Here is a 20,616-nt window from a genome sequence, read left to right as displayed (position 1 = left end):
TCCTCTCATATGTTTTCACATTGGTGAGTGGCATCTTCCTGACAGGGTGATGAGACAATTCGGTTTTCAGCAGGATGTCCCATATTTGTAATACTGAACCCTATCGATGCAATGGTTTATTGTAGTGAGGTTCTATTGAACAATTTGACAGAGATGTCACTCAAGACTACATTTCATCGTATAACTAATATCATAGGGCGCTTATGTCACTTCGTCGCGGAGAAGCTATGGGTCATCTGGTAACATGAAGATGATATTTATATAATTATTTTTAATTAAATTTAATTTAAATATTATCTAATTGTTTTATATATTCACAGAGATCGAACAACAGTAGACTCCGGTGATGTTGTGAATGATCCGAACCAGGTTCTTGATATATGTAGTGATAACCAAAGCATATGAAGGAGATACATTATATGTACAATAGTACCTATTGTTCCTCCACCAGCCCTAAACGTAGAGGACCTGTACGGGAAAATGATGAGTTTGATTGAGTTGCCTATAATGTGGAAGAGTTACCCCTGTGATGCAGACGCAGAGTCAAATTGATTATGTTAGTCCGATAATGATGATGCTAGCATTTGATTCAGGACATTATGACTCAGAGGCTGGTCCTTCGTCTTCATACGTGCATGGACATGGTCGGGGTCGTAGAGAGCATAATGAATATTTATATCATGAAGCGTCTGCAGAGGTACCAGAGAGTAATATAAAGAGAAACCAGAGCAACATCAAGAAGAACTTGAGCAACCTCAAATTCGAAGTTGACGACGATAATCAACTTGAAATCGACAACGTCCGCCTGTGAGACATATTGATTTTGTAATTATTTTTATATAAATGAGATATTTTAATTTACGCTTTTTTATTTTTATGAGATATTATTTTTTTTGAATTTATTCTTTTTAGAGTTTAAATAAAATAATAAAATAATAAAATATTTTTAGAAATTGTTTTTATAAAATGAAAAATTAAAAAAAGAAAAAAAGAAGAAGATCGAATGTTGAAAATTCGACCTAGGTGAGTTGAATTTTGAACCCTCGACCTATTAAAAAAAAATAACAATATTTTTCTAAATAGTTTCAAAAGTACAATATTTTTATAAATAGTTTTTAAAACTACCATATTTTTTAAATTTTCCCGATGAAATAGGCTTAAATTTAAAAAACAAAAATAAAGAATCAAATGGTTATCAAATGAGATATAAATGATTTGCTTTTGTGATTACTATTTTTGTTTTGAAGCTTTTTATTTAATGATTCTAACATCTTTGTTTGAATAAAATATAAATTGCAACTTTTTTCTTTTAATTTTTAAAGCTTTTTTTTTTTCTTTCTTTCATTTTTTTGGGTAATGGACAATAAGAAACCCATTATATTTTTTTTGTAGAAATATGGATAAATAAAATGAGAAATTAAAGAGAAGTCAAAACTGTTGATTCCTAATTTTTCTTCATGAATTTCATCTTCATATTCTTCTTCAAGTTGTTGCTTTGTATTTTTACTCTATCATGAATGACACCACATTTCTCCAAGAATTTCACTTTCAATTCCTCCAAATTTGGAATATCATCAAAGAACAAATCTCATTTTTTCATTGATTCTTGCTATAAAGTGTTCCAAAAAAAAAATCTCTAGTTTATGGTCTTTTTAGTATATGTTACATACTCTTCAATTACATACATATTTTTCCAAATATTCTTAATATTCATTTGATAGATGAATCCAATTAAATAAAAATATATTTTACATTTTTTACGTGTAAATATTACACTTAATGTAGATAAAATATAATTATTTTTATAATCAACCACCACACAATATACTTTAATCGTCATCAATCTTATAATAACCAGAAACAAATCAACTCATATTGGTTAGCCTAATGTCAAAAGTTAAAAAAAAGGAAAAAAAAAAAAGAGTTAAAATTGGATATTTGATAATGGAGAAGTAAATATAACAAAAGGATAAAGGTGATATTTTAATTCAAAATTGATTTGGAAGTAAGAAACAAATCTCTGACAACCAGCAAAACAAGGTGTGCAACGTGTAAACTGACGGTGGGCTCCACGTGTCATTGGAAGCCACACCTCGTGACGGGTGTCCAACTACGAACAAACGTTCACAAACCGGAAAGCTGACAGTCCAACCAGATTCCGCCACGTAATGTTTTGAAGTCTTCGATTTCGAAGCGTGTAGCACGCCGATCCGGATGTTAACGGCCGTACACAATTAGGGAAAACGCCGTTAAAAGAAATTTCTTGGTTCAAGTTCCGAGATGGGCCCATAATGGGCCACTACTATGTGGAAAAGGCCCATAGGCCTTTATTAGGATTAGATTTCATAGGGCCCAGAATGGGCCAATGTCAACAGAAATCTTAGATTTTATTTTATTTTTTTATTTAAAGAAAATAGCTAAAAACAATTGTAAAAATAGAGAATGGCTAAAACTTTTTTATCTTTTGAATTATGACTTGTCTTATTTAATGGAGAGTAGAGAATAGTAGAGATGTTCTAAGATAGATTCGTTTGGTCTCATTTTATTTATTTATTTATTTATTTTTTAATTTAGTATAATAACTATTGTTAGGGAAAAAAAAATATATTTTAATCTGTTCATTTTGGTTGTAATTTCTATTTAATCCATAAATTTTAAAATATTACACATATAATCCTTAATTTAGTCTTTAGTTTTCAAAATGTTATAATTTTACCCTTGATAGTTGAATTTTGTTCTAATTTAGAACTTAGGTTTCATGATTTACATTTTTAACCTAAATTCTTCATCTTTAATGTTAATATATGTTAAAAGAGTTAAAATAATTATAGTTAATTAACTCTCACTATTTCTTATCATTTTTAAAATTAAATTAAAAATTTTTATTTCATAATTATTTTGAATTTATTAATAGACATTGACATCAATGATTGAAAGTGAGCATTTAATTAAAATTTAAATAAAAAATGTAAAATCTTGAAACTTAGGGATTAAGTTGAAACAAGACTCAAAACTCAAGTGTAAAATATAAAATTTTTGAAATTTATGAACTAAATTGAAAACAAAATCAAAACGGATTAAATGTGTAACATTTTGAAACTTAGGAACTGAATAAAAATTATTAGATAACAAATCTTGAGATCAAAAAAATAATTTTCACGTATTATTATGTATTATTATTATAAAAAATTCAAATTTTACTATTGAATATTAGATAAGGAATATGTTTGAATTGAATATTTAAATTTAGATTATGCATATGAATAATTTGACAGATAATTATTTTTTTCTACTAAAAATTAGGACAATTTCACTTTAAATTTAGATTACCCGATGTAATTAGTCATATACCAAAAAATATTGATAAATTTAACTATTTAATTAAAAAGTTTGAACAATAGCTCCTTAAGCTTAAAAAAAGGAATGGAAAAAGGAAATTCAGCTTGAAAAGGGAACACGACTCTTACTAGTGAAATTAAATGGAAAATTTCACAGAGATAGAAAATGAAATGGAGAGCGGAGATGTTAAATTAATTTAATTAAATAACTAAAAAAGTCATTGAAGAATGAATTAAAAAAAAAATCCATGTCAATAGAAATCTTGGATATTCCTGTAAAAGAAAAGAAAAGGAAATTTCTTAAAAGTTGTGGGGCCATAGAATTTAAGTGAGAAGGAAGGTTTAAAAGGATGTAGTGGGAGGATTTGTTTGACCTTAAGGAATGCTTTTTGTATATAGCTGGATCCATAAAAATAATTATTGTGTTAATGAATGACTAGGGAATTATTACACTTTTTATCTAACATGAGATTCTCAATTAACAATAATTATGAATTTACTCAACTTGTTCTCATTTTCAGAAAGAAAAATTACTCAATATTTATTTTTTTAACCTTGTATTAACTTTTTTTAAAGAAAAAAGTCACACTTATTCGTGTTAATATTTATACTTTAAATTATTAGTTTTGGACGTCTTATTGTAAATTAATGTATATAAATTGTGGAGGTGGATATTTAATACTTATACTTTAGGAGAAATTTTATAATGCTATCTTTATTTTTATTATTATTTTTAAAATTTTTTATATAATAATTGAAGAGGAAAGAAAGCGAGTGTGCATGTCAATTATTGTTGAGTTAAACTTATAATGGATGTTTGGGGCGCAGGTTCGGAATCAAATATCTAGAGCTTATTTGAGGGATTTTTGAAGTTTGGGAATTACACATGCCTGTGTTTAGGGTGTAGGATTTGGAAGCCTGGGATTTTGAAGTATGAGTTAGGGTGCAGGCATGGGTTTGAGGTAATCTAATTTTTTTTCTCCCTATTTTTTAGTGGTTGTTTGGTGAACTGTATAACCTTTAATGTATTTTCCATCAATTTTTGTGATAATTTTAAAAGAAAATTTTAATTTATTCACTTTAAAATAGAATTTATATTAGTTTGTCTTTTGTAATTCTAAATTAGTTCATTTGGGTTTATAGTTTCTATGACAATAATATATGAATGACAATGATTTAGTTATTTTTATATAAAAAATAGTTTTTAGTAAAAAAAAAGTAATGAAATTTTGAAATTAAGTTTTATAACAAGTTCAATTTGCCTTTAAATTTCTAATTATCTCATTTAAATAACAAATTTATCTCTTGATAAAAAGTAATAAATTTTGAAATTTAGTATCATTGATAGTTTTGTTTTAGATTCCTAAACTATCTTTTTTTTTTTTGGTGGAAAAATGAACAATGAAAAGAAAATTAGAAATTGAATGGACATGTGGAGAAAGGAGGAAAGAAAAAATTATCGGTGACAGTAATTGGATGACCATCACCAATGATGGTAGGTGTACAATGGTTGGTGAAGAGAATTTGATGACCTATGAACATCACGATTGATGCAATACTTTAATATTTAGAGCTCTAGATGAAAAAGTCAATTTCTAGTTTTTAAGTTCAATTATGAAGTCGACCAACGTTTGTTACCGACGGTCATCGATGACCATTGATAAGAGGTATAAGATGAAGAAAATTTTTTCTAAGACCTATGACATTCATTAAAAATATACTCCAAGTCCATGAGTTTGGTTTCTTATTCCGAAGAATTTTATTCTAAGTGCCCAAACATGTGTTTGGCTTCAAATGCCAAACCCCTCTAATTCCAAACTAGGACCAAATACTCTCACATTATTAATGTTATAACTAGTTGAAGAGTGTTGTTTTTAGATGATAAGAATGTTTAAGTGAATCGATATTCTTTTAGAGAACTAAATTGTCATAATATTGTTATACTAATCCCAAAAACGGAAAAAAGTATATCCTACGTACTAACTTTATGTATATTTATTTTATTTTGACCTCATAGTTTCAAATATAGAACTTGAAATTTATAGTTGGTTTGAGGTTGAAATTTACTCAATCCCACATTGTTAAACTAAAAAAAATTCTTATTTAGGAAAATTGAGGGCTCAAAAACATAATTTTGCATATTCATTATTAGACTAATTATAATTTATCTTCGATTCTTTAAAAAAATAATATTATTTTAATATTTATTGTCAAAAATAGGGTTGAGTTGAAAGAAATGATAAAAATAGGGTAGTGAAATCGTGGATCGGGTCCACGAGTACTGAGTAAGCACATAACACATGTACTCGATCAGCGACTTCCCTCCACATCACGTGACCAGCTGCTAACCTGACGCTAACCTAACACCCGATGATTGCCATATGTATGATATGCTACGTTGACCCAGAAGTCATAGACCCAATCCATGAATTCCATACTCGTGTATTGGGTACACGAGTTTATGGTCCCAAAACCCTCCCCGCTGATCACTTTCTTCCTCAATCTCCAATTTTTTTTCTTTCTTCCTCTCTCTCCCAATCTGCTGCCAACCATACATCCACCGTCCGCCATGCTCTTCGTCATCTGTCGTCTCTCCAATCGTTACAGTCGTGTCGTCGTCATTGACCCTAAGTATTTTTTTTCTTCAGTATATGAAATTGTACATTGAATGTCCATAGATCTAGTATGTTGTCTTAAATGTATGGATGAAAATATAGAGTTCTGAACTAGTTTTGTTGAAAATTTGGAAAATCTAGTGTGTAAAGTTTGTTTTGTCTATGATTTAGTATTTTTTGACCATTAGATTGGATTTGAAAATTTCTTATTGGATTAATTGAGTTTGGACTTGAAAATTTGGATTGTTTTCTGGGTTTATTGTTGTAATTTGGACTAATATTGGATCGGGATTGGATTATAGTTTGTTTGTTTTTCAAAAAGAAAAGATTTGGAATGTTCTTGAATTTGAGTTTGGACCTGGGCTGTAGGTTTATTATTTTTTAAGAAATTTTTTTTTGGACTAATCATAAATTTGTTGGAGTTTATTTGTTTGAGTTCGGATTGATGTCAGCTTTGGTTGTTAGTATTAAACTATTAAGTTAGACTAATATTTTGTCTACTATAACAGTTGTAAACATTTGATTAAATATGTCGTTGCATCCTGAAAATTTAGTCATTCTTGAACTTGAACCTGGAAATATTGGAGACAGTGATATTGATCTTGATGAATTATTGGGAAACGAAGGAAGTGCAAAATATTAAAATGAGTTGGTATCGCCAAAAATATTGACCCAAATAAATTGGGACATCATTAATTCAATCTGTAAATAAGGGTTGACATTGGAGGAAAGGAGTAGACGTATAAATAATTCTAGTTTAATATAAAAACGAATGTTATTTGACACTAAAGAATATCTATAACTAGCTATAAAAAAGAGTACTGCATTACAGAACACTATCAGACTTTTGTAGTAGAATCGAACCAAGATATTTGGTATATGAGATGAAACAGTGGACGGATGGTTGTAATTGGAGGTTACGTGCTTGTCGGGGTAAAATTCATGAGATGTTTGAAATTACTGTTAGAGTTCAACAACACGTAGCGGAAGAATCAAGGATCCATAAGCATTCTAATTCATTAATTTCGACAAAAACTCAAGCATGTTGTTCATAAAAATGGGTTTTCAAAACATTCCTTTGATGAACTCTTCAAGAAAATTTTCGTTCAGCTGCTGTCTTCACTTAATGTCAACGTGAACCACCTCAAAGCCTTCCCTACTATGCTCTTGGAGCTTTAGGTAGAGTAGTAGGACTCAAGAGAAACTTGTAGATGTGGAGAAACAAGGGAAGCTCACAGTAGCAAGTTGAAGAAGACAACTTCTTCTTCACCATGATTTTTCTCTCCAAATTCTGTATTAATCTCTATTCATCTCCTTCTCCAACAACTCCAATCTTCTTTATATATCAAGATGAACATGCAAAGAGATGGAGCACATGACTTGCAACTCATGCTTGGAGAATCAAGGTAGAGAAGATCATGGTTTGTGTGTGAGCATGAAGATGATGATAATGGAAAAAAAAACTTTTTCCACTTTGTGCCATGCAAAACGTTTTTTCCATTTTCCTTTTTAAAACAAAAAAAATGACTTTTAAATCATTTTAATTTAAAAATGGATTTTCTTAAATTAATTTCATAAATTAATTTTAAAAAATAATTAGTTTAATATCAAATATTAAATTCATTTTTTTCACATTAATAATCTTTATATATTTAAATCATATTTAAATATTTATTCTCTTGTTCCGTTTAATTTGAACGTTTCAAATTAATTCCTCAAGCTACCCTAAAGCATACTCATTTACGAGTTAGTAGGGGGACCTCGTGGGCCTACAGATCATGGGCTTCAAGGATATGAGATTAATCGGCTAAACTCATTAGACCGATCTAACCCCCATTCGTTAACTAATGGGTGATTCCACTAAAGCCCATAGCTGAACTCCCCTCACTGTAGATATATTATGTCAATTTGATATAACCATAATTAATAAGTTAACCCTTCACAGGTTGCTCGTAATAATGGCTGGGTCGAATCTCTGTTTTACCCCCGAAATTACCTCTTGTTCCTTAAGTTCCACTGATCCCCTAATGAATAATTGATTTGTGATCCAATCAACAAATCGAATCCCTTTCAGGCCAATGAGAGGGTAAGACCTCTTGTTCAAGACTCAGAATCATCACTTAAAGGGAACAACCTCTCTACTAACCCTAGTCGATTAGGAGTGAATTCCCTCTTGCACCCTATGTTCCCAGCTATTCATCCAGTCTTATCCCCAAAATGGTAAGCTTATTGAGCAGAGGTAATTGTTCTACTCTCACCATTTGCAGATCAAATGATAATCTCGAACAAACAGGAGTTCATAATTAGCTCAGGATTAAGGTTAAGTTACCTAGGTCATTGCTTTGAAATTTTCAGTCTTAAACAGTAAACAACGTTATAAAGGAAAAGTGACAAGTTTCGTGGTCCAATCTTGCACAAAACTCATTTGTACAGGACACCCCCACTCCTCATGTCTCAACATGCACGAATTAGGATCAATTCGTATGTAGCACTTTACAACACTTTGTAACAACTACAGAGTAGGCCACATCCAATAGTATTACTAGAATAATAGCCAAAGGACTTAGGTTTATTGGATTTCTAAAAAACAATATATTCAACAACAACTTTATCTAATTCTCAGAATAAGTTCTAATGTTTACAAACCACGAGTTTTAGGACATAAAACCCAACAAACTTGGTTGACCGTTAGCCTTCATATATGCTTCCATATCGTAGAGTGATATCAACCAGATCATATATTGAGACAGTTCGGTTTGTGATAAATGGTACCATTTTTCCAAACATACACGACATTAGACCACATTGATTTGAGAGGTAAACACGACCAAGATTGACATTGAATTCATGGAGAATATATATCGTGGCGTGCACGTCGTGATCATTATGTACAAAGAGAAATAACAAATGGGCCAGTATCAGATGATTACTTTTCCTAGTACGATTTAATCCCAAGACGATTTATCACACCTGACGACACTTACTATTACTGTCTGGTAAGAGTTTTGTTATTTTACATTTTTTAAATGTATGATATGAACATTATTTAGTATTAATTTTTTTATCGTACAAAATAATTTTGTTCAAGATATACACCGGTATTCAATACAACACAATTTACCAGAGTTGAGTTTAATGTGTGACCAAAATCTGGTAAATGTAGAAAATATTATTCAGCAGACAAGACGACACAATGTTGTTGATATCGATCGAAGAAGTATTCGTTGTAAACGACAACAACAACACAACAAAGCTTATCCAGAAGAACACGAAGATGACCACCATGTGAAAAATGGAGTGACTTGTAATTCAAACTTTTAGCTTCATGTGAACTTCTATTTTGAAATAAAAGAACTAATGAAATTACATTTTATCTTGAGACACTAAATCTAACAAATGATTATAGTAAGGAAGAAAATTGTTAATTAAAAATTAAAATAATTTAAAACGAAAAGAAAAACTTAAATCGTGGACGAGGTCCACGAGTTTGGTCTTCCTTCCACGCATACGCTGACATGCATGCAGACATTTATCGATCACGAGGCTGATGACTTGGATTAATAAAAATCGTGTACCAATATACAATTTTGGTACTCTATTTTTGTCAAATATTTTTCCCTTTTAACCCTACTTCTGAAATTTCTTTCTTATGTACCCTATTTTTTTTCTCAAAAAAGTACATTATTCTTGAACTTAACCCTTTATCTTCTTACAACAAAGTTCTTTTAGTAAGTATATATATATATATATATATGTATGTATGTATGTATGTATGTATGTATGTATGTATGTATAGTTTTATTTTTAATAAGATACCAAATAAGAACTTCACATTGAACTACATTTTTCACTTTAATTGCTAAAACAATATTTATGTAAGAATTTGTATGATTAACCTTATTTTCTTCCAATTCAAGTATTAGAATACTTGATTAAACTCTTAGGTCTAGGTTTTCTATTTTTCGTGTTGATAAATCTTCTATTAATGGTCATTTGAGACCGTAATTACTTTTCATATGGTTGATTTCTTCTTTCTTATCTTCAATTTTTTTTCACGTTAACGGCAAAAAAAATTTATCCATTCTCGTTATTTTCTTTCTTTACTTTGTCATATATTTATCTCAATTTTTAAAAAATATATACAATTTGCAAAATCTACAAACGTTATATGCTTCCTATTAACTATGACTATCAATTTTAATAAAAGTAATATACATAAAAAATTTAGAAAAATCTACCAATGTCATTTCTATTACAAATGATGATAATACTCAACAAAAGAGTTCGATATAATTTTTGAAATTGTAAAGGTATTTAAACCACATTTTTGAAGCAAAACATGGAGTCGAGATTTCCCGAATAAACACACCAAGTGATTTGTAATCATATCCATGAATAAAAAAAAGAATGATTATTATTTCAACTCCTAAAATCTCCCAATTTGGTAACAACAAAGCTCACAGTTTCTTGCTCTCCTTTGAGGGGAGAAAAAAGGAACAAATGGATTAAAAAATGCCCCTTTTGGGGATTCATTTCATATAATGTGAAAAGAAAGGGGTGTGAGCTTAGTGTTTAGTGCACATAAAATTTGAAAAATGGCAAAACAAAAGGGGTTTTTTTTGGGGGGGGAGTGGTGGGCTTTTGAATAAACACAAGAGTGCATTAGGGATTTGTAGGTTATAATGTGATTCCAAACTTTTTCTTCTTCAATCATTGAGTCAAGCACACTCTATAATCAAACATCAAGAGTTTTTTTTTTTTTTTTTTTTTTTTTTTTTTTTTTTAAATTTAAAAAAAGAAAAAAAAAAAAGAAAAAGAAAAATTCACTATTTGTTTTTAAGTTTGGTCCTACTTAGGCACGCCAAGGGAAAATTGCAATTATTTAGAAGACTTGAAAGTTTGTCTTTTTTTTGGGTCAAATTTTGTGTTAGATTGAGGGATAAAGAAGATGATCATGTCTATTAAAAGAAGATTTTCTCACTTGACTTTGGAGATATTAAAGTGTTAAAAGGAAAGGGGAAAATCAAATAATTTATGGAATAATACTTTTTTTTTTTGTAGCACTTTTAAATGGCATTGGGAATGAGATTGACTAGTCTAAATTCACTCCATACACTTTTTTTTAATAATAATATAATATAGACTCTTTTTAAATATAAAAAAATGAATCAAAATATCACAATTTATCGTAGTCTATTGAAGGTAAAATGTGATATTTTGCTAGTAATTATAAATATTTTTAGTAATTTTATCATTTAAAATAATTTCTCATATAAAATAAATAAATAATGCATTTATGTTAATTTGTATATCCACCTAGTTTCTCTCCATTTTTTTCTTTTCAATTATGTATCCATATTTTCATGGACTTCTAAGTCAACATATCTGGCAAAAATTTTCCTCATTTGTAATAATTGAGTAAGCATTTTTTATATTTTTCTCATCTTTCATAAATGTTTCAAAATTATATGTCAAGTTGAGTTCTTTTCCTATCATTATCAGCTAATTGTTCTTGTATTGCACCTTCTTCGATAGAAATTTTTTGATTTCGAAATGTATAGAAGCCTTGGATGGTAACAAAAAAAAAATGAAAAAGAAAAAATGGTCAAAAGTAGCACATTGAAGTTTTCAACTTACAAAACTAGCACGTTTTTTTAAAATTCGTTTAAATAATTTTTCTCAGTTTATCTCGAGCGAGACAATTTGAAAATATATAGGATTTGACATAAGATTTAGGAAGACTACCTAAAAATTTAGCAAATTTTGGTGTGTATCAGGCGAGATATATTGAGAATACACAAAACAATCAATAAGCTAGAAAAAGTTGATTTTTTACTAAATCTCAATGGCCGATCTTGTCCGAGATGGATTGAGAAAAACTATTCTTACGAGTTTTTAAAAAACGTGCTAGTTCTGTAAGGCAAAAACTTAAACGTACTATTTCTGACAATTTCTAAAAAATGTGAGAGGTTAGAGGTAATATTGTAACTTTTGAAAGAATAGGAATAGATTTGAAACAAATGATAAAATGTTTGTAATTTAACCTATCATCTATAACAAAATCAATAATTAACATGAATGAAATCGAATATACAAGTGAAGTCGATCATTGATTGATACGTAAGTATATCTAATGTAGAATTTAGCTGATCATAATTTAAAATCATATAATATGATTTAAGAACGTATATCACTAGTAGACGAATAGATTTGAAGTTGTAAAATTAGGGTAACCATTTAGGGTTGGAAATTAAGAGGCATAAGAAGATTTAGGTGATGGATTCATGGCACCAAGACCAAAATAAGGACCTATCTCAACTTTTTACCTATTTGTACTTTTCTAGAAACTCTCAGATGATAATTCATTCTTTACCACTGCCTTATGTCCCTACACTCTGCCCCTTCACTAACTTACCCACAAAAAATTGTCATTACTTACACAAAAAAGAAAAAAAAAAACATTTGAAATTGTCTAAGTTATATCAATTTTTACCCTAAACTTATAATTTCAAGACATTGATAAGTGTTACACGTTCTATTCTCTCTTTCGTTTGCGTTAATTCATCCACTAATTTTAACCTCTCAAAAATGCAAAAATCTAAATAAACTTGCTAATTTCAATCATTAGTAGCTTTAATGTCTTTTTTAGTTCAATAACACGTGAGATTAAGAATCTCGAACCTTGAGTATATATGTCTAGACCATGTAAGTTATGCTCAAGATTATATGTTTTTATAAATCATTAAATGCATATTAATTTTTTTTAACAATCTTTTGGAAGGGAATTTATCCAAGGGAGAAAATTGTATGACTGTTTCAGGTTAGGTATAATTCGATGAAATTAGAAGTTTTAAAATAAAAATTAATATAACTTAACAAGTTTTTAAGGATAAAAAATTATTTTTCATTCTTTTTAAAAAAGTAATAACAATGAACTGTTTTGCTTAAGATTTTAGGCAAAAATTCTTTTGTTCAAATTTCTATAGTGTGGTTTAACTTCTTCAATCTTGTGACGACTTTTGAACCTAAATGAATGGGAGGACTCTATAATAATTTAATTGGTCTTTAGGTCTTTAAACTTTATTTTGTATCGATGTCATTAACTACATTTTTTGACATAGATGATTACATGACTACAATGTGATAAATCTAACGTATTGAGATGAATTTAGATATTATCTTGTATGGAATGTTATTTTGTATGGAACTCTAATGCAATTCACTAGACCAAATTTATAAAGGGAAGTGTTTAACTTTGATAGTTCTTTTTTTACCATTATGGGTGTGTTTGGGTCTTAGGGTAAAGATTATCCTAACACTATAATAACTACATTTTGTTAAAGTAAATATTATTTTGTATTTTCTAATTAGCTACTATCAACACTATTTCAAAATCTTCATTTACTACAGTTTTTACTATTTTATCTTCATCATTTTTTTATTCTTTCTTATAATTTACTATTTCATTCTCAAACTAAAATAGTTTACATCTCAAATATTACTATTATAATCCAAACTAAAATAATCTACCTCCAAAACACAAATTGTTATAACCTAAAATACAAATTATTATAACCTAACTATAATAATCAAAATTATAATAATTAACTCCTTCTCCCGTATATAACTGCAAAAATAAGAGGTCAAAATGGCTCTAAAGATGGAAAAGAGTAAAGGGTTTAGAGCTCTATAGGCAACAAATGTAACTGTGGATTAGGAAAGGTACAATGGGTATTCATATCCTCCAGGCTTTATTATTTATTTCTCCAGCTATTTGGTCAATCTTAATTAAAGCCCCTTTCCCCCCCTTTTTTTTACTGCAAAAATTTTCCTTTGATCTAATCCAAATGATTTTGAGGTTACTTGTTCCAATTTCTTGCACAACTTTAATCACTGCAAAGCCTGTGTTTCCTTGCTGTGCTTTGAGCTTCATTAAATTTAACTAATATCCTGAACAACTTTTCTTCTCTAAATTGGGGCTAATGAATTTCTTACACAACTTTAATCACTGCAGAACCTGTTTTTCCTTGCTTTCCTTTCAACTTCATTCAATCTTTAACTAATATCCAATACTTCCATTTCTCTAAATTTGAGAGTTTTTTAATGTTGTTTTTGCTTTATCAGTGAACCCAGAAACAGATCCATCTCCACCTTCACCTAGCTTAGCTGCCTTTGTTTTGGTGTGACTCAACCAACAGAATCTCTCTCTCTCTCTCTCTAAAACCATAGAGAGAGGAACACTGAGAATGACCCAGAACCAAAACAGAGCTTAACAATATAAATCCCCCCAAAAAATCCAGAGAGATATAAGGATGAAGAAGAAGATTTCATTTGATTAGAGAGAAACAATGGAAGAAGTTACAGAGATCAATGCTTGTCAATAAAGAACCCTACAAATCTCACCCATCAGATTAAAAAAAAAAACAAAATTTAATTTCCAAAAAACAAAAACCATTAGAGATTCCAATATTACATCATATAACTATTTACAAGTATATAAATGTTCCTCTCTAGTCTCTCTCAAAGATCCGGATTTGCAATATTTCTGCAAAATCTCATCTGGGTTTTGGCCATAACAGCTCCATTTTCAGGTCTCAAAGCACAGAGGAGATAGAATATTGCATTTTTCTCCAAAAAGAAAAAAGAAGAAGAAGAAGACCCAAATGATTTGATCTGATTCTGGTTTTGGTTTTGGTTTTGATTCTGATCTTTCTCTTAAAAGGGAAGAATAAGAAAGGAGTGGGATTTTAGGAATCGTTGTAGTTATGCCAACAAATGAGCATGGTAACACAGCGCCTCATGATGTAAAATCGAGCCCTTTGTTCCTTAACCAATTTTGCACATTTTCTTGTAAAAGAACATCTTCTCTCAGATGAATTTCTCATCAGAGGACATGAGGAAGAAGATGATCTGCTTCTAGCCGGAGCTCCTTTCTTCGGCAGCTTCCACTTCTCCTCCATGTAAAACGGCGGCGGAACAGCTGCTGCTGCGGTGGCGGCGGCAGAGGAAGAAAAAGAAGACATTTTTTGAGTGAAGTGTGAAGTGGGGTTAAGGAAAGGTTTGAGCTTTGGCAAAAATGGAAGGTTGTAGAGAGTGAGTGAAGAGTGAAGAGCGGTTTTAAGAGAGATAATGGATTTATTTAGTTTAGGGAGAGAAGCTCCGGCGGTATTTATAAGGGGAAGGGGCCCTTAAACAGGTTAAAAGAAAGGGGCGTGGCAGTGGGTATCACACACCTGGTTTTTCTTTCCTTTCCCTATCCAGAGATACGCCATTATAATATCTTTTTAATTTTAATTTTTTTTAATGAATTATGTGTGTTTATATATAAATGATATTTTTGAAAATAAAGAATCTCATTCGAGTAGGGATTATTTTAATGGAGGAGGGTTTCCAAAGCACACGTCATGGAGCTCTGCTAATTAACCCACTGAAATTGTAGACAGAGAAAAGGGATTAGTGACAGTAACTGTAAAAAAATAATAGAAAAATCTAGGGATTGTAAAAATTGGTTTTTTTTTTTTTTTTTTTTTTTTAAAAAAAAAATTATTATTATTTAAATTTTAAAAATTATTTTGCTTCTTTACTCCAATGCCAGTGTTTGAAGATTTTTACATTTGTGTGGATTTGATCCACTTATCCAAGATAATGACCTTACAAGGTTGAAGTAAAGATGAGAAAACTAGAATCTTACAGGGCCAACCATCTTGAAGTGTTTGTTCAAAACTAAAATTTAGAAAATGACATTTAAAGCCTAATATATTTTCTAAGATTTTTCGATCATTAGGAAGGCAAGTTATATCTCACACACTAGTTTTTGACAATATGTATTAAAAATGGAAATTTAACAATTTTGAATCAACTGATGGAATTATGTCTTTAACTTTAACACCCACTTGTTTCACACAACAAACTAAACCAATCTGTTGTATACTTATGGAACACCCCTCAAATCCAAAGACTTAAATTAGCTAAAGAAGTCTCATAATAGTTTTCCACAGACAGAGATTTGAAAGATGTCCACAATCTTTTGGCAATCCCAAGTGAAAATTTTTAGGTGAGAAGTTGAAATGAAAAGAGGGGGTTTGACAGTAAGTAAGAGAGAAAGAGAGAGGGAGGGATTGGTGGGGTCAGGTAGGCATGGTGGGGGCTAGTTCAATCAGAATTAGAAAAGTAAAGTGGGGGGGTTGAATTGATGAAGAGTGACATATCAGAGGTTTGAATGATGAATCAAAAAAGATTTGGCATTTTGAGCTTTTTTCTGTACAAGTGGAGAAACACGGGGGGGGGGTGTAGAGGGGGGTAGTATGAGCCTGAGGATTCACCATCATGAATTTTCACTTCTTTCCTTTTTTCTTTATCATGCCTCTGCCTATGAACATATTCAACAAACACAACAACCCCCTGATGTGATATGTCAAGTCTCTTTGGTCCACCCTACGCAACTTCTTCCCATTCGCAATCTCTCTGTGCTACCTTCATTCTCATTCTTCTTCCCTATCCACTTTGAAACCTTCCCACATATCTTACATCTCTTTTGTATCCATCAATGGTTCCTATTGATCACTACAAACAAATCATCTAATTATATAAATAAACCAGTTCTAACTGCAGTTGTCGAGAAAATAATCCAAGTTCATTGGTACGATGGGAGAGTTATGAGATAATTTGATATTCCTATGTGGGATTTGTCCTAGTTGCCATATTACATGGCGACTTTAAAGCATATGGTCCGATGAAAGGTTTTGAATAAGATGAATAAGAAGCGTTGTGTAATTCGTCACTTTGTGGAATTGATTCCCAATTTTTGAACTACCTAAAAGTGTGAAGATGTGTTTCTGTAAAGAGGTATTAGGCTCATAAGTTGGATTTTTTTATTACTTTGAACAAGAAGTCCCACTTATATTTGATTGTGTTTGTTTGTCAAACTATGAGCTCACTAATCTTTGGGTACAACCAAGTCTCACTTATATTTGATTGTGTTTGTTTGTCAAACTATGAGCTCACTAATCTTCAAGTACAACAGGTGAGGTATGGGGATTTGATCCTCAAACCTCAAGGGAAGGAATACATACTAATTACTGTTGAGTTATCTTACTTTGACATAGTGCTCGCTAATGTTATAAACAATAAAAGCACCAAAGTTTTGCAATCCACGTCTCAAATAACCATACCAAACAATAATTCACACAAACCATAAATTTACAACTAAATATTAGATAAGTTTGATGAACTCAATACTCATAAAACTCTTAATAAATCCAAGCATAGATTTCAAAATTTTCGAAAACTTCTCAATCTTAAACTAAACAAATCAAAACGTCTCAGACGCGGGAACTAGATATATCTCAGAGAATGTGGAACTTGATCAAGGGAATACTTGGGAAAAAAAAAATGGTCAAGCTTATCGGGATGTATTGAATTGTGTGGCCGAGTCTCTTTCATGTCCATGCGGCCATGATGGAGGAGTGCGAGTGCCTATTTCTTTTTACTATGAGGCCTAGCTCACGTGTTGACAGTATATTGAAAAATGGCTAAGAAGAAAAATGAAAAATGAAAGTTGAGAGAAACAGTTTAAAATAGAGTGTATAAATAGTCTAAATCTATTTTATCTACATGAAATTGCCCTCTTTGAAAAAAAACAAAAGAGGACAACAACAAAAAGACTATTACACTTTGAAGAAATTATATATTAAGACACGATTATATATGTCATGACAACGGCTGACATTAATTTCTTACATAATGACAGAGAAACAAAGATGAAAATGATTATTTGATTAAAATAAAAGAAAAGCAAGTAAGCATGAAAATGATCAGTAGCTCTCTCTTTGCTTTCTGTTCCCGTTTTTTTTGCTCATTGGATGGACAAGGAATCTTTGACTAACCATTTGAAACATTTCCAGCTGCAAAGAGAAACGCTTGGAATTGCTAGCAGAAAGAAAGGAAAAGAGAGGGAAAAAAAACCCGTCTGCTTTTGGCTCATTCTCTGCATGAAGAGCTAAAAGCAACTAAATAATTAAAGAATTGAAAGAGCAATCATTAGGGGGTTATTAAAGGTTAGAGCTAATTGGCTTTGTTTAATTTTGTAATCTTTGCAAAAAATATATATATATATGTTTTGATTCCATTTGGGATTTCAGATGTGAAAGATTATGATAAGGCAGATATTTAAATATCAGAGGATTCATATTACAAATCTTGTCATATTCATGTCTTCCATAGAGAATTCAAGACGCTCTCTTAGCATGGTTTGATTTCTAGACATGATTTCTATACATCAAAATGCAAAGAATTTCGATTTCTTAGCTAATGAAATGTTAAAGATAACAAAATCATGTGAATGGTGAACTCGGAGGCATAATTTATGGACACAACAAAACAGAGGTCATGTGTTTTTAAGTCGATAGAACGTTTGTCTCTCTTCTTGGATGTGCTTACCAGCTCATAAAAAAGCTTTAAGCTCCCTTTCGTTTACATTTTTTTCCCTTAAACATATTATTACTGTGGTTGAAAAGTTTCTTTCAAAGCATGGCTGCTTTACCATTGAACAGCGAATTAAAGTTTGGGTTTATTAATTAATTAAAAGATATAGACCCTTCAAATTGATCATAGCTAGCATTGGCCTTAAAAGAAATCAGTTTCTCTCTTTAAGGACGAAGGAGAGGGAAGATTTACTATACAATAAAATCTTTATGGGTTTTCTCTGGGGATTTTATGAAGAATGAAGGAAATTTGAAGTGTTTGAGAATTTTTTTTTTCTTTGAGAAAGAATTATTTTCATGATACATTGTTAGAATTCCTATCTTCTAGAGGCTTTTGTCTATCCTATTTAACTAACTTTTCTTTCTTAAATATAGCCTCTTCTAAGATCGTCTGTTAAGGAGAATATTTGATGAGATGATTTAAGAATATGCTATTTCAAATTACTTTGTTTGTTTTAGAAGGAGGATTCTCATCTAAATTAGTATGGAACTTCAAATAAATTTTAGATTACTTTACTTCAATCCAACCAACTTCTTAAAAAATATAATATTTATTTATTTTTAAATTGGAAAAAATATCCTCGTTTTCTGTGCCTATTTCTAGTTCATTATACATTATAAACGATACCTAACACTTTTCTCTGTACATTATATGAATGTCAATAAGAATAAATTTAGTATATTTTGCATATGCATGCATGGACAACACTAATTTTAATGGGAAAAAAAATGTTAGGATGTTAATTTAACTTCAGATTATACAAACAAGGATTTTATTCCCCATTGGGTCAAGTCAAACCTTTCTCTCTCTGGCTGCCCAAAAGCAAAAGCACATGATCCCATGTGTAGATGTAAATTTAATCTAAACCTTAAACTGATCTAAAAGATTACCAACCCAACTAATTTCAGTAATCCCACTGACATAAGCAGGCAAAAAAAATGAGTCAAAGTCTAAGCACACAAGATTCTCAAATAGAAAATAAATCATCCTAAAAGGCCACAAACTTTCATCCTCATTATCCCACCAGTGCTCAGAAAATAAAGCTAAAGAAACAGGAAGAATGCAAAGATGGCTTTAAAACAGAGCAAACCAATGTACTAAAACAGAGTAATCAGATTCTCAACAGTTCCCATTTCCATGGGGTTTTTCAATCTCAAAACATGTGCAATTTGCTAGTTTTCTGGGTTTATTTTGGGTTAATTGCATTTAGACCACAAACAAAAAATTATCCAAACATTTTAGCTATAACCAATGGTTGAATAACCAAAAAAAAAACGAGACAGGGTTTAAAAAGGAGTTGTTTGGTACTACTAACCTCACCAGACAACTTCCCCAACAAGCACAAGATATTGTTGTCCCTTGGATTGTCTCAGAGGCATTTCGTCGAACACCTTGAGGACACGTTTTGTTTGACCCCCGCAAATGATTAATCCTGATCATTGTTCACTGACCCAAATCGTGGATTCTCATTTAAAACAGTGGTCGGTCCATGTTTGGGCCTCTAAGCTTTCACTTTACCCCAAAAAGACATGTTTCTTCGCTGCTCAAAACCTCAAATCTTGAACCAGTGCCCTTCTTCAATGAACAGAGAAATGAAGGCGCTTGAAAGTGAAGTAGCAACTTCCCTTAACCAATGCTTTAAATTGTTCATTTGATTCAGATTCATGAACCCCATTTCTCCCTTCTCATCAATCTCTCTCTTTTGCTTCATTACCTAATTTTAACTTCAAACTACCTTAAGAACATTACTGCCTTCCGACCCACAGAAGTATACTCTCAATTCTATTTTTCTCTCAACTCTCAATAAACTCTCAATTGAGTTTAATTTAATTTTAATTTCGAATGTTCTCTACTCAGATAAAGATAATATTATACGCAAAATACTCTTAAATTTGGAAGATGCTTCCATTATTCTCTTAACGTTTCATTACCTACGAGTCCTAAAATTTTGTTAAAAAATATCATTAGAAAGTTCATTTTGGAAGACATATCTAACATCATTTATATCATTCATGTAAATTGAAGGAAAAGAATAAGGTAAAAACATTGATAATTGTGCCAAGTGAGTTTAGTAATAATTGACCTAATCTTCCATCTTAAAGATGAGAGGTTCGATCTCCTATCTTCACAATTGTTGTACTACAAAAAATATTGATAGTTATAAATAACACCATGTACAT

At 30.6% G+C, this 20,616-nt stretch overlaps 1 protein-coding gene across 4 annotated transcripts; it reads right to left on the bottom strand.

Annotated features, from left to right (window-relative positions):
• Window positions 1–14,266: 14,266 nt before the first annotated feature.
• LOC120079504 lies at window positions 14,267–20,386 on the bottom strand. 4 transcript variants are annotated; one of them, XM_039033711.1, is made up of 2 exons: window positions 19,752–20,386; window positions 14,267–17,951 (listed from the first exon to the last, which is right to left on the bottom strand). In XM_039033711.1, exon 2 carries the CDS (start codon window positions 14,974–14,976, stop codon window positions 14,701–14,703), a length of 276 nt encoding a protein of 91 aa, XP_038889639.1. In that variant the 5' UTR covers window positions 14,977–17,951; window positions 19,752–20,386; the 3' UTR covers window positions 14,267–14,700. The 4 variants fall into 4 exon arrangements, with proteins under 4 accessions (XP_038889639.1, XP_038889640.1, XP_038889641.1 ...); XM_039033712.1 differs by having other exon boundaries at window positions 14,267–17,939; XM_039033713.1 differs by having other exon boundaries at window positions 14,267–17,856.
• Between the last annotated feature and the right edge of the window lie 230 nt (window positions 20,387–20,616).

The sequence above is a fragment of the Benincasa hispida genome, chromosome 6 (assembly GCF_009727055.1).
Source record: "Benincasa hispida cultivar B227 chromosome 6, ASM972705v1, whole genome shotgun sequence".
Taxonomy (NCBI): domain Eukaryota; kingdom Viridiplantae; phylum Streptophyta; class Magnoliopsida; order Cucurbitales; family Cucurbitaceae; genus Benincasa; species Benincasa hispida.
The sequence above is the reverse complement of the archived record's forward strand: the minus strand, read 5'-3'. Positions and strand labels throughout refer to the sequence as shown.

Coding starts and splice junctions, on each gene's coding strand:
- LOC120079504 (XM_039033711.1), bottom strand. CDS start 14,976: ATGTCTTCTTTTTCTTCCTCTGCCGCCGCCACCGCAGCAGCAGCTGTT.